Consider the following 13,238-nt stretch of genomic DNA (forward strand, 5'->3'; position numbering starts at 1 on the left):
TATCCAGAGGTGACAAATTTGTCCTGTGGGGTTGAACAAAGGCCAAAGCATACTTTATATATATGCATTGGTAGGTGCTACGGAAAGTAAGGGGCTGTTTGGACCATTTCGTGTCTTTTCCCATTCCCTCTTGGTCGGTCAAGTGGGTCTGGACTCTGGGCCCTTTTTAAAGATTGTTTGCTTTCCTTTGTTCCCATTGGGTTGGTGCCCTTCAAAAAAATTCTTAATTTCTTATTTGTGCATGTGAATAATACAACCTCATCAAAGGATTGTTATGTTATGGATGTATCTGTCCTCAAAACAAAATTAAAAATGAGATCATACCTAATAAATTTAAAGCGATGTTTATTGAAGATAGGATGTTCACATTTGATAAGATAGCAAATAATTATGCACATGAAATGACCAATTTTATATTTTTGTTTATATGTTTTTATATTTTTTTCATGTGATCTTTTAATTTTTTTATTATTTTGATTATATATATATAAATTTGATTTTTGAGTTAATTTAATTTTTATATTTTAATTATTTTTTTGTGTGATAATTTAATTTTTTTGTTATTTTGATTATATCATTAAACTTGTATTTTTGAGTTAATTTAATCTTATATTTTTATATTTAAAAAAAAGTAAAATGAGATGATAAAGTATACGTTATGTTTTATTAATATTAAAATGAGTTAAATTGACTTAAAAATGTAAATTTAGTAATGTAATTAAAATAATAAAAAGTTTAATTCTTTATATAAAAATAAAATAAAATATAGAGATTGAATTAATTTAAAAATATAATTGAAACAATAATATAGATTTAACCTAAATGAAATACTTATTTAAGATAACATATAAGAGGTACAATTGAGATGATTTGAATATTTATTAAAAGATTGGAAAAAATTGTAACAACAACAATAGAGGGGGAATAAAAATATTTGGTACAAAGTAAGAAATATATAGTGACTTCTCATAAAATATGACCATAAGACATATATCGTTGAAGAGTTTAGATTTTTGTATTTGGTCTTTGGTTGATTTTTGTATTTGGTCTTTGGCTGTGATTGGGACCCATAATCAGATGACCACCACAATGCATTGTATTTAGCATTAGGTAGTCCAGATCACATTTGAATAGGGCAACACTTTTCCAATGTGTCGGTAAACGCACTTCCATCAATTTTGTCACTGTCATGAACTCACAAATAAATAAAAGAAATGAAATGAAATGAATATAAGGAGAGAAATTGGTATGAGAAATGACATTTCACCTCTTTGATTAGTGGAGAAGCAAAGATGGAATGGAAGTCTTCTGCATAGGAAAATTGACTCTTTTGCCACCATTTTAGTGTGGCCACTTCCACTTGGGTCCTTTGCATTAACACTTCCAGTGAGTTAATAGCACAACAACCATGCAGACAAGTTTTCAAGGCATTACAAGCATGAACCCTTATTATTTTTCTGTTTAGGCAAGTCTAATCTATTACCATTTATGGGTTGTAAATTTATGAAACAATTATCCCAATGTATATATGACTATGATTTGTCCATATTTCTCTCTCCCTTGTTGAGTAAAGGAATAGGTTTAAGATCCAAAATATGTTTGTGTAGAACAAATAAATCTAATTCTTTAATCCACTTATAAGACTAGACTTGACTGGGCAAATCAACTTATATTACACTTAGATAATATCTAAAGAATTGAAGTACTCTGATTTTGGCTTCAATAATAAAGTTTTTAATTATTTCATAATTTAAATTTAAATTATTAATGTAAGAGATTACTAAAATTTGAAATTATCATCTTTGCGTAATTTCTTGTCGTTCGTGTTCTCGATTTCAACAGATGAGATAAATTGACGATAGAGATTTTGCCTCACAAACAGAACAATGAATTGAATCCTCAACTTATTGGTGAGAATCCCAACTTATTATGACCCAAAACTTAATTTGTGCTCTAGAGAAAAGAATTACTAAAACTTGAAATGATAGAGGGAGAGTAATCATCATAATTGAAGTCACAATCTTTCAAATAATTTGATATACCTATATTAAGAAAAAAAAAAGCACTAAACTTTTGAGGCAGATGATATCCATTAAGCTTTTGAGGCAGCTGATATCCGCTTGCCATTGGAAATTAATGAAAAATCAGTTGGGGATGTGATATCATACCTACATTCTCAGAAAATTCCTTTGTCTGAATGATCATCCCCAACCCCAGCCCCAACCCAACCCAACAAAATGAATCTGAAAGTGCAAGCAAGGGCTTGCCCCTTCTTTGCTCTACCATTCCCCACCCTCTCTCTCTCTCTCTCCCCCTTATCTCTTATTTGGCAAATAATCAACTTCTCCATTACTATTCCATGCCCGCTATGTCTTGCTTTGCTTAAATCTGCTTTTCCTCCCCTTTGTAAATCATCATCTTTCCAATTTAATAATACCTCTGTTCATGGACTTACATATCGTTGCTTTTCTCTCTCTCTCTCTCTCTCTCTCTCTCTTAAATACAAGGTGTAGCTTGGCCTCATAATTGTGGAATGTAGCTTTACTCAAGTCATGACCCCCCACTACTTATAATACCCCCAGAAACAGAAAAGCCATAGCCAATATCTTCAACAATCCCCAGAATCATTTTCATTTCACTGCCACTTGTATTCACCAGTTGTTGCTGTGAAAAAGAACTGTTCTTGCTTCGTCTTGGTTGATCCCAATTGCATTGCTGAGGAGTTGGATCTGCTAATCTCCTGGGTCTTGGGTCTTCAATGGAGACGGAGAATGGCGATGTGAAGTCCAAGATGGAAGATTATGAAGTCATAGAGCAGATTGGAAGGGGAGCTTTTGGGGCCGCTTTTCTTGTTCTCCACAGAGCTGAGAAAAAGAAGTAAGAAAAATTCCAACTTCTTTCTGTGTCATATTGCGAACCAGTACCGTAGAATCAAGGGTTTCGAAACCCAGTACGATTTTGAAGGGACTATTTGAAGAAACGACTTGGATGGATTGAAATATTTATCCTATTTTGGTCCCTTTTCTATTCGAAGCTTGCATCTTAGAACTTCATGTTCCAAGCAAACAAGAGCGATATTCTGTGTATAATGATTTGTTTGAGATGATTTTTAACTGAATTCCTAAAATCGTACTGTTTATGGACGAGATGTTTAATTGTGTTCATGCCCCTCTTTTCTGTGCATGACTTTGTGCGTATCCTGCGTTTGATGGTTGTTCTAAACGAAGCAAGGGGAAATCATCTTCTCTTTCTCCGTACCAGCAAACCTGACATAACTAAGTTAGATGAATCTGAGGAAGAATTTGATTTCGTCGATGGTTTCTGGAGTTTCAGAAGCATTTTAGAAGTGCTTAAGAAAAAAACTTGGGCAAAATGTTTCACATTTGTCGAAATGTTTGTCATTTTTGCGCCTGTTCTATTTGAAACCTGCTATTTTAGAACTTAATGGTGCATAGAAGAGCAAGATTTCTGTGTATAATAATAGTTAATTAAATGATTTTCAATAGGACTGCCAAAGTTGTACTCTTACCTACCAAGATGTTCAATTATGTTTCATCTCTCTCGATTCTAAGTTTGACTTTGCATGCATCTTGTATTTCATGAAGTCTGATGGTTGTTCCCCCCCCCCCCCCCCCCCCCCCCCCCCCCCCCCCCCCCCCCCTCCTTTCTCTGAAAGGTATGTGTTGAAGAAGATTCGCTTGGCTAAGCAAACTGAGAAGATTAAGCGGACGGCACATCAGGAGGTATTTTAAGAAAATTTGTTGGATCCTGAACTTGGTTCTGCACTTGAGTTATCTTCTGTTAATGAGTCTGTCAAATATTAATTTTATATCTCTTGTCTGTAACATTAGTTTCAAACTCCATATTCCACATATGCATGTCTATGTACCCAATTTTCTAGATTTATCTTATCAACGGTACTCTTTGGCTGATCTTATAGACATATAAGCGCCTAACTTTCTTGTCTTTTGGATGTCTAAGTACCCAATCTTGTATTTGAATTGATCATGTAAAATTTTCTTGAAGCATCTGCAAGATAGCAAGTGGCAAGTGAGAATTCATGTAGCCAATCCCATGTAGTGGGATTAAGGCTTGCTATGTTGTTGTTTATCTGCAACTGAGCAACGGCTGACTAAATTTTATTTTCAATTATATTGATAAATACTTTGGAATTAGTGCCTAATTGTTTCCTTTATATCAATCTTAACTGCAGTGGTCAGTAAAATTGCTCTTTATGATGTGAAGTTGAATTTATACTTCTCGGCTTACCTATTTTGTCATCTCCTACCTAACCTAGGAAGCTGATCACATTGCATGCATACAAGGAACGGAAAAAGTAAAGAAATTCTTTTGAATACAACAGTCATTATAGCTAGGATGGAAACTCTGTGCTTTAACCTTCAACAGTTCTAATTTCAATTTGTCACCATATTCTTGTACAGTATCATCTTTTTTTTTTTTTTTTTTCCTTTGGGTCAATTTATACTATATTTCTACTATATATCTGTTCTTGCTTGTATTTTTGACCTGCTTAAGATGTCATCTATCTACATATGTGGGAAATAACTTTATAGTCTTTGTTTTAGTACAGAAACCAAATACATAGGTTATTTCTAGAATTAATGAGAAAGAAAAGCAATACTTTACTCAAAATTTTCTTACTTTAGCCATCAAAAGAGAAGGAAAATATAATAATAAAATCTCTCTCTGAAATAAATGGGTTGTAGAACTAAGTCAATAATGATTTAGTAGAAGTTATGAGCCTCAATAATGTTAGTCACCGTTGCAGATGGACTTGATGGCTAAGCTGAACCATCCATATATCGTGGAGTTCAAAGATGCTTGGGTTGACAAGGTAAAGGAATGGTTTCTATATGCGGATCTTTGTTGAACTGAATGTCATAATTACCATGAGATTAGACAGAAAACTACTGGTACTGGAACTTCCACCATATTAACTGCCCACAACATGTTACGTTGCAGGGATGTTATGTATGCATTGTAACTGCCTACTGTGAAGGAGGAGATATGTAAGTAAACAGTTTCATTGTTGGACATGATGGTAACGTTCTTTCACATTAACCACAAATGAATACTGAAAGAGCCAATTTTACACAAAGAAAAAGCACCAACTTAAAACTGCATTCAAATTCTAGTAAAAAATTGTTGCTGCAGAAAATAAGAACCAACTTAAAACAGCATTCGAATTCTAGTAAAAGAATGTTGCTGCAGAAAATAAGTATGCTTCAGAATATTTGCTAAATGCTACAAAGTATGGCTTCTAGGTGTGTATAATTAATTTCCTTAAGACTTAATTCACCCCTATCATAAACTGAATTGGTGTGCAATGGGGTGTCCCGAAATAACATTTAGGATGCAAAAAAGCCTATGTTTGAATGCCTTTTGCACAAAACATATTCAAACTTCTGAGTAATCACCAAAGATAACAAGATCGTCAAAGTCTTAAAGATTGTTTTTGCAGTGAACAAGCTTTAAGGATGATTTAGAAGTATGGAAAAATTGATTTTTCTTTTGAACCAAATGAGAACTCTATTCATAGAGTTGCTCATACTCTCGTTCAAAAAGTTGTGACTTTTCTGATTAGTCACAGTATTAACTACCCGAAGTAGTTAATTACCAACCATGGCACCTTTTAATAAAAGGTGTTACTATACAAATAGTTATCAAATTAACTACTCTTTGATGAAGAGTTGTGACTTTTAGAGAATAGTCACTAAGTTAATAATTGGTAAATAAACTAATTTTCTACCCCTCAAACAGTTGTTGTGACTATTTGAATAGTCACCTGAGTACTTCCTAGTTATTTAACAACCATCTATATCTTTTCATTAATACATATGACTTTTCGGAAAATGTTTTATTAATTTTGAAAATGTTCCAACAAAAAAAGCGTTCAAATGTTAGGGAAAACTGATACTTTATTTTTGGTATAACTTTCACCAAATGCACTGATACGAGTTCCTTTCCAGTTAATGATATTATGTTTCTCCCATGTAATTCAATCAAATTTTTGGAAAAGCCAACTTATATTCTGAACATATATACATACATATGGAACACATACCCTTTAGAAATGAGTGACTAATAATATTTCTAATGTTCTTGGATGATCAGGGCTGAGATTGTTAGGAAGGCCAGGGGAGTATTTTTCCCAGAGGAGGTAATAAGAAAGAATTCACATAATTGATTTGTATTTGTAGCATCGGTTGACAACTTACACCTATTTGACATTTTCTTCTGTGTTTTGTTTCCCAGAAACTATGTAAATGGCTGACTCAGCTGTTACTAGCAGTGGATTATTTGCACTCCAACCGCGTCCTTCATAGGGATCTGAAGGTATATGCAAATTATCCTTATAGCAAGGTTGAACTTTTTGACAATGGCAATGCTAACTCAACCTTATTCAATTACAGTGTTCCAACATTTTCCTCACCAAGGACAACGACATTCGGCTTGGTAGGTTGAAATAGACAAGGGGATTTCTCTGTCAGGTTTCTCTTCTAGTTTCTTCTAAGCAAATTTCTTCTTACATTACTCTACAGGTGACTTTGGGCTTGCAAAACTGCTCAACTCAGAAGACCTTGCTTCATCGGTAATGTTTTTCTTATGGTTATTATGTTTATTTCATTTCAATATCTTAGCATAATTTGCTAGTATATGGAGTTGACTGAACCTGAACTATTGCTAATGGACATGATCTGTTAAGCCAGAGAATTTCAACTTTGAATGGCATCATTCCCCATTCTTTTTCTTTGTTCTCTTCTCTTTGTATCTTTCTTTGGAACAGTGTCATTCCTGCACCCAACCCAAACTACCATTATAGTATTTTTTTTTTTTTTTAGGATTAGAAGCTTATGTAAAAAATTTGGGGTTTGTGGTAATTCTAGTTTTCTTTTGCATATACATGTTTTTCTTAAGGGTTAATTAATAAAAAAAACTAAACTTTAACTGAGTTTTCAATTTTTAGACCGAGCTTTTAATTTTTTTAATAGTAGCATCATACTTTATTTAGTTTCATTTGTGGACCACTGTTTTCCCTCATTAGATGTTGTTGTTAAAGTGTGACGTGGTAAGTTAATGTTTAATGAGCTGGCAGAATTTTTTTTCCATAGTAAGAATTTCATTAAAAAACAACTAAAAGCCTTTACAGTTTTAAACTAGAGCATTCCCCAAGCCCCAACCAAAGATCACATGAGATCTAACCAAGTAATAAAATGTACAAATATGCAAAAGAAAAAGCCTCTTGACATCAAAAGAAATGTACAACTGTCAGGAGAAACTTTCATCAACGTCACCTTTTGAACATATTCAGAAAATTAACTTCTCTAAGGATCATGTTGGCTTTGGTTATCAAAGGTTAACAGTTGTGCTGCCAACCTCACGATACTCACCAAAATAATCACTTAGGTTGCAAAAGTATACTCATAGCTCGAGCCACCGTTTAACGTGAGAGTAGGCATTTGTGACGTCAATACCTAGTTACTAAGCTGCCCAAATTAGTGGAGTAGACAACAAACACAAAAGTGAACTGTCAACTCATGAGTTTTCTTAAGGATTATGTTGACTTTGGTCGTCTAAAGTTAATAGTTGTGTTGACAACCCCATGATACTCACCAAGATAATCAATGTATAAGTATACTCATAAGTCAAACCACCATAAGTGATTCGAATTAGCGGAGTAAAGAAAATTGGTTAGCTGGAAGCTGCCAAAAATGCCGTAGAGCTTAGCTCTGTAAAATAGGAGGGAAAGAGATAATAGCTAACCTTGTCTAGACAAAGCACACCGGATTTGATATACCAACTGGGACACATATCGCTCTTGCTCCCTAAAGCATTGATTGTTGCGCTCTTGCCATAGAAAATAAACCATAGCATGCAAGACCAAATGGTTAGGAACTTGCCAAGGGCCTTTACCATTCCATCTTGCCGCTGCCCACAAGATGCCTGTCTCCCATCGACGCCAAAGCCATCCAAATTTCTTTGAATGACGAAAGAAAGACAACAACACTTCATGAGAATAAGGACAATCAAAGAAAATGTGGCTATGTCGCTCTGGGGCTGCCTTGCAAAGGACCCATCTATTTGGAAAAGGCAAATAAAGGTTAATACGATCAAGAGTAGATAACCTTTCCCTAATTGCCAACCAAAATATAAACATATGTGAAGGAATACCCAAACTGTGCCATACCAATTGATGCCAGGGAATGCGCTGATGCTGCACCAAAAAGCCTTGCAAGGCAAAGCGAACAGAAAGTACCCCATTTGAGGTTGGCAACCACCTTAATTCATCCTGATGCCCAACTCTGGGAGGGCTAGGCATTTGGTCTTGGATAATTTGCAAAGATGGTGACAAAGTCACCTTAGACCATCTCCATGACCCATCAGCAAGGATTTCTGATACCTGTGCATTTATAGAGATACCCAACTGTCGAGGCAATTGGCAGGAGAATCGATCTAGAAACACCCCAAGGGGATGCCACTGATCATGCCACAGGAAGACTTCCCTACCATCGCCTATCTTTCATCCAAATTTATATCGCATGTCATTGCGGAGTGATAGAAGCCTCCTCCAGTACCAGGGACACGAGTAAGGTACCATAAGCAGCCAAAAACACCTATTTTTAACTTGATAGGTGAGCTGCCAGAAATTATCCACCTCACCACACAAAGTACCAAAAAATGAATCAAAAACTGAATAACAACATACAAAAAAATTGAAGAACAAAAAACATTGTCTAACAGGGGATAATTTTTGCTGCCTCATCATTACACATCAACTTGCAATATCTTATTTTAATGGCAACACCTAATAAGGGTCAATGGCAGTCCATAATTGAAACTAAATAAAAGTAGGATGCTACTCTGTTTTTTTTTTTTTTTAAGATTGGAAGGATGCTACCATTGAAAAAATTTGAAGTATGGTCTAAAATTGAAACTCGGGTAAAGTTTAGTTTTCTTTTTTCTTTTTGGTAATTAACCCTTTTCTTGATGAAAGGAGAGACAAGTTTTGCCAACCATCTGTTTCATTTAATCAATTCATTTTCTTGCCTTCTGTAGGTTGTTGGAACTCCCAACTACATGTGCCCTGAGCTTCTTGCTGATATTCCTTATGGCTACAAATCTGATATATGGTCACTTGGTAAGAACTGGAAAGCGTGGTGCGTGCTTTCACATTTTCATGCTGAAATACCTCATTGAATAATGTCTTTCCATTACTTCAGGTTGCTGTATGTTTGAGATTGCTGCACATCAACCAGCATTTAGGGCTCCTGTAAGTTCAGGCTTGAACTATGCGAATAAGAGTGTTATCATTTAGTGATTACAATATGCTAAATTGAGTCATCTTCACATCTGGCTGTTCTCAAAATAATATAACACCGGTGGCAACATTGACAGGACATGGCTGGACTTATCAACAAGATAAATAGGTCCTCAATATCTCCACTCCCAATTGTATATTCATCCACATTGTAAGTGTAATCTTCAAATCCTTGGCAAAGTTTGTGTTTTCTCAAAATTTACTTTTATGCATAGACCATGATAGATTGTTCTTGGTGGACACTCCTCCATGCAATTTTTTTAAAAGTTAGGATGATACTGATACTTTAATAAACAATATTGTTAAAACCGAATCACAGTTTGTATCCAATAACTCACTCAAATACTCACTGAATCAATCACAATGCATACACAAAACAGAAAGTAAAAGAAAGACAGAATTTGAAAAAGAAAAGAAGATCAAACCACAAGTATTGCATGCCGATTTTACCCTAGTTCATGCCTTAGAAATGACACAACTCCACTAAGAGAACAATCCACTAAGAATGAGAAATCAGTACAATGAATCACTCGCCTTCTCTTACAACCCGAGTACAATTCTTTCAAAAGACTCCAAGAACTTTATCCTTCTCACAGCTCTCTCTCTTTTTCACTGCGCTCGAACAAGAGAATAAAATGATTTATGATTGATAATCACAATTGATCCCTTGCCCTCTTATTTATAAACTAAAAGGGGTGGACCAACCTAGGGACATATCCGACTCTTATAAAGTCTAAACTGCCCCTAATATTTTCAGTTAATTACAGATATATCCTGCACACTAACTGCCATTTGATCATCATCATAGACTCCTCTGATTTCTTCTAAGCTTCCAGCATACTAAACTCGGGCAAAACATCGACAAATATGTTTTTTTTTTCTCGTACAACATAAATAAGGCTTAATCCCATTATGTGGAGTCGGCTATATGGATTCTAGCTTGCCAATAATCTCTATTACCATATGCATGCAGGAAAATATTAACAATCCTTTATATTCTGCATTGCACATACTTTTTTAGAGAACTTTATTTATAAACAAGTTGATAGCTTTGGAGTAGAGAATTCTTGTAATTACAAGTCTAAAGAAACGACAGCAAAGGAAATCTAAACAATCACTGACGCTCTTAAACTCGTAAAGTGTGTCTAATTTGTCTCAGTGAAGGACATGCATCTTACCATGGGCCCAGGTATGTTCAAAAGTACTGAAAACGTGTTTGGTTCCGTAAAAATTAAAAAATGATACACTTATTTGGCTGTGTCTACACATACTTGGGAGAGAGTAGCTATCCGACATAGTATCTGATATTACATGCCGCCTTCTTTTAAGTGTTTGTGCTTCTTCATGATCTAGAGCTGCCAATATTTTATTCTATTTGCGATCACGATATGTCCATGAACTGAATCAGAATAATTTAAACATTATAGGAAGCAGATCGTTAAGACTATGTTGAGAAAAAGCCCCGAACACAGACCTACTGTAAGTCAGGCAGTGTACCACCTTGAGTTCAATTTTCTAATTCTAGTTCATCCTAATTTATTTGCTTTCACATTTCTGCAGGCTGCAGAACTTTTAAGGCATTCCCATCTACAACCCTATCTCCTTCGTTGCCATAATCCGTCCTCTGTTTTTCTTCCAGTAAAACCCACAAACAACACAAAAGATAAAGCGAGAAGGAGATTGTCATCTGGCAGATCTAGTGATGGCAAAGACGATGATGAAACAGAGGTAAAAGTAGAAAAACAGACAGAACCAATTCCGAAATTGGAGGAAAATGGCCATAAGCAGCAGATGAGTTTCTCCAACAGCGACATGACAGCAAGCATCACCATGCAAGAAGACAATCTTGGAACCAGAAGAGTTGATCGTGCTAGCTATTCCTCCAATATCTCTAATAATAGTGAGGATTCAAGAGGCGGGGACATCAGCTCTGAATTAACTGATTGCAATGGAGATAAGAGGGTCGGCTCTCACTCCCTATCAGAAACGGAAAGCAATGACACTCAGAATACAGCGAGCAAGGTATCAAATTGTCTGCTGGAAGTAGAACAGTTGAAGGCCAGTCAAGTTGGTCCCGAATGCTCTCAGCAATACCAAGAGATTGGTATCGAAAAAGAGAACCATGACGATGCTGAGACCTCCTGCAATCAAGAAATTACCAGGGAAGCTGAAATACAGCTGGAGGTTTATGCTTCACAGGACCAGATAAGAACGTCCAGTGATAGCCACATTTATGAAGACGTATCTATAGATAATAAAAATTCATCTGCTTCGGTGAGTACTGCAAGACTTGAACCTGAAAGCAATGATACACCTCGATGCAAAGATCCGGATGATTCTACAGAAGCTGTTCCTGCACATGTATCGTCCGAGGGTAATGGTACCCTTCCAAGCAAAGATAATGTGGCTGTGAAAACAGAGAATACGAGTCACTTGACACAAACAGAGAAAGATGATGTAAGTCAAACGATAAACCAAGGTTCCAGCAACATTTCATTGCTGAGTACGCTAACTGCAGTAGGCAATGATAACAAGAGTGGGTGGGAGAACCCGACTCAGCAACGAGCAGATGCTCTTGAGTCACTGCTGGAGCTCTGTGCAAGATTGCTGAAGCAGGACAAACTTGAAGAGCTTTCCAGGGTCCTAAAACCCTTCGGGGAAGAAGCTGTATCATCCCGGGAAACAGCAATATGGCTGACTAAAAGCCTCATGAGTGCTCAAAAGTTTGCTGGAGGTTCCTGATGTTTGAGAAGAGGTTTAGAATGGCGTTTTCTCATTTGATGCATTACTGCTGAATTGGTGTCTTGTTAGGCTTGTTTGATATAGAATGTGTTGTGCTTTTAGGAGCTTGTTTGGTTGATGGCAAAAGGTACTGGGCTTGAATGTCATTCAGAATGTCATTAACATATTACTTAAAAGGAATCCATGTTTGTGCTTGATCTTGAGTTCATTGTGGACTAATGATGTCATTTTGCTCATCTGTGGGTTGCAAAAATGTGGAGTAGAAGATGGATATTAGGGCTAAAGGGCCCTCGCCCAAAACTGTCATTTGTATTAAAGAACCACCGTCAGTTTTGAATAATTTACCTAGGTATGGACGTTACTGAACATAAAAATGGCTGAAATGATTTGAGTCAATAACATCTATCATGGATTTACATTGAGCACCACACGTGTAGAAAATATTTACATTGAGCACAATGGTAGAATGGTGATGAGATGCTCTGTCCACAACCATTGAATATTTGGGCACCCTTGACTTTATTAATTTGTTAACCGAAAAAAAATTAGGAAGTGATCTTCACCACAATAACTGATGTTGGCAACTATTTTGTTTGGAACTCCACAAAATCTGATGTTCTTGATCGAGTTATCCAATACAGGTAGGGATGTTATCATATTAATCTCTCCTTTACAATCCCAAAAATAAATCCCAATGCCCCAATTAAATAACATCATACAACAGAATTAAGAGTTCCGGAAAGGGGGAGAGAGTTGCTCGAAATAGAAGAACATTAAGAATGGCGAAAGAGCCTACTACTTGGGATTCTCAGGCTCCAATGGCACGCAATCTACATGAACGCAGTATTGGCATTCCAAACAGCAATAAACCCAATACCCCTCTGTTAAGTTTCCATATGCAGATTTCACATTTGCGATACTTTAAAGGGAACATAATGGAGGATGGTTAGGGGGTGACGGTGGGGACGAAGATCGAGTGGTTGGTAATGAAGGACAACGCTGATTGACCCAGAGGCTACAGGTAGTGCAAAGATACGATTTGCCCTCATGCTTTCTACCACAAGCATCGCACAAGAACTGGGCCCCCATCTCGAGGGGGATCAGCTGGTGCTGGTGACTCCTGTGCTCAACCATGTCCTGAATGTGGAGCACCATC

General features: G+C 36.2%; 1 protein-coding gene across 1 annotated transcript; it reads left to right on the forward strand.

Annotated features, from left to right (window-relative positions):
- The first annotated feature begins 2,163 nt into the window (after positions 1 to 2,163).
- Positions 2,164 to 12,277, forward strand: LOC127789027 (serine/threonine-protein kinase Nek6-like). Its single transcript, XM_052317770.1, has 13 exons — positions 2,164 to 2,877; positions 3,677 to 3,743; positions 4,790 to 4,855; positions 4,984 to 5,030; positions 6,136 to 6,181; positions 6,277 to 6,357; positions 6,435 to 6,477; positions 6,564 to 6,613; positions 9,079 to 9,160; positions 9,243 to 9,292; positions 9,418 to 9,491; positions 10,768 to 10,819; positions 10,901 to 12,277. The coding sequence occupies exons 1-13, from the start codon at positions 2,759 to 2,761 to the stop codon at positions 12,080 to 12,082; spliced, it is 1,959 nt and encodes a 652-aa protein (XP_052173730.1). The 5' UTR covers positions 2,164 to 2,758; the 3' UTR covers positions 12,083 to 12,277.
- The last annotated feature ends 961 nt before the right edge of the window (positions 12,278 to 13,238 follow it).

Source organism: Diospyros lotus, chromosome 13 (genome assembly GCF_014633365.1).
Source record: "Diospyros lotus cultivar Yz01 chromosome 13, ASM1463336v1, whole genome shotgun sequence".
Lineage (NCBI taxonomy): Eukaryota > Viridiplantae > Streptophyta > Magnoliopsida > Ericales > Ebenaceae > Diospyros > Diospyros lotus.

Bases quoted from the DNA above. Each gene is read 5' to 3' on its own strand.
- LOC127789027 (XM_052317770.1), top strand. From the start codon at position 2,759: ATGGAGACGGAGAATGGCGATGTGAAGTCCAAGATGGAAGATTATGAA. The intron at 5,031-6,135 runs GTAAGTAAACAG...TTGGATGATCAG, and splicing joins TACTGTGAAGGAGGAGATAT to GGCTGAGATTGTTAGGAAGG. The intron at 9,293-9,417 runs GTAAGTTCAGGC...CAACATTGACAG, and splicing joins AACCAGCATTTAGGGCTCCT to GACATGGCTGGACTTATCAA.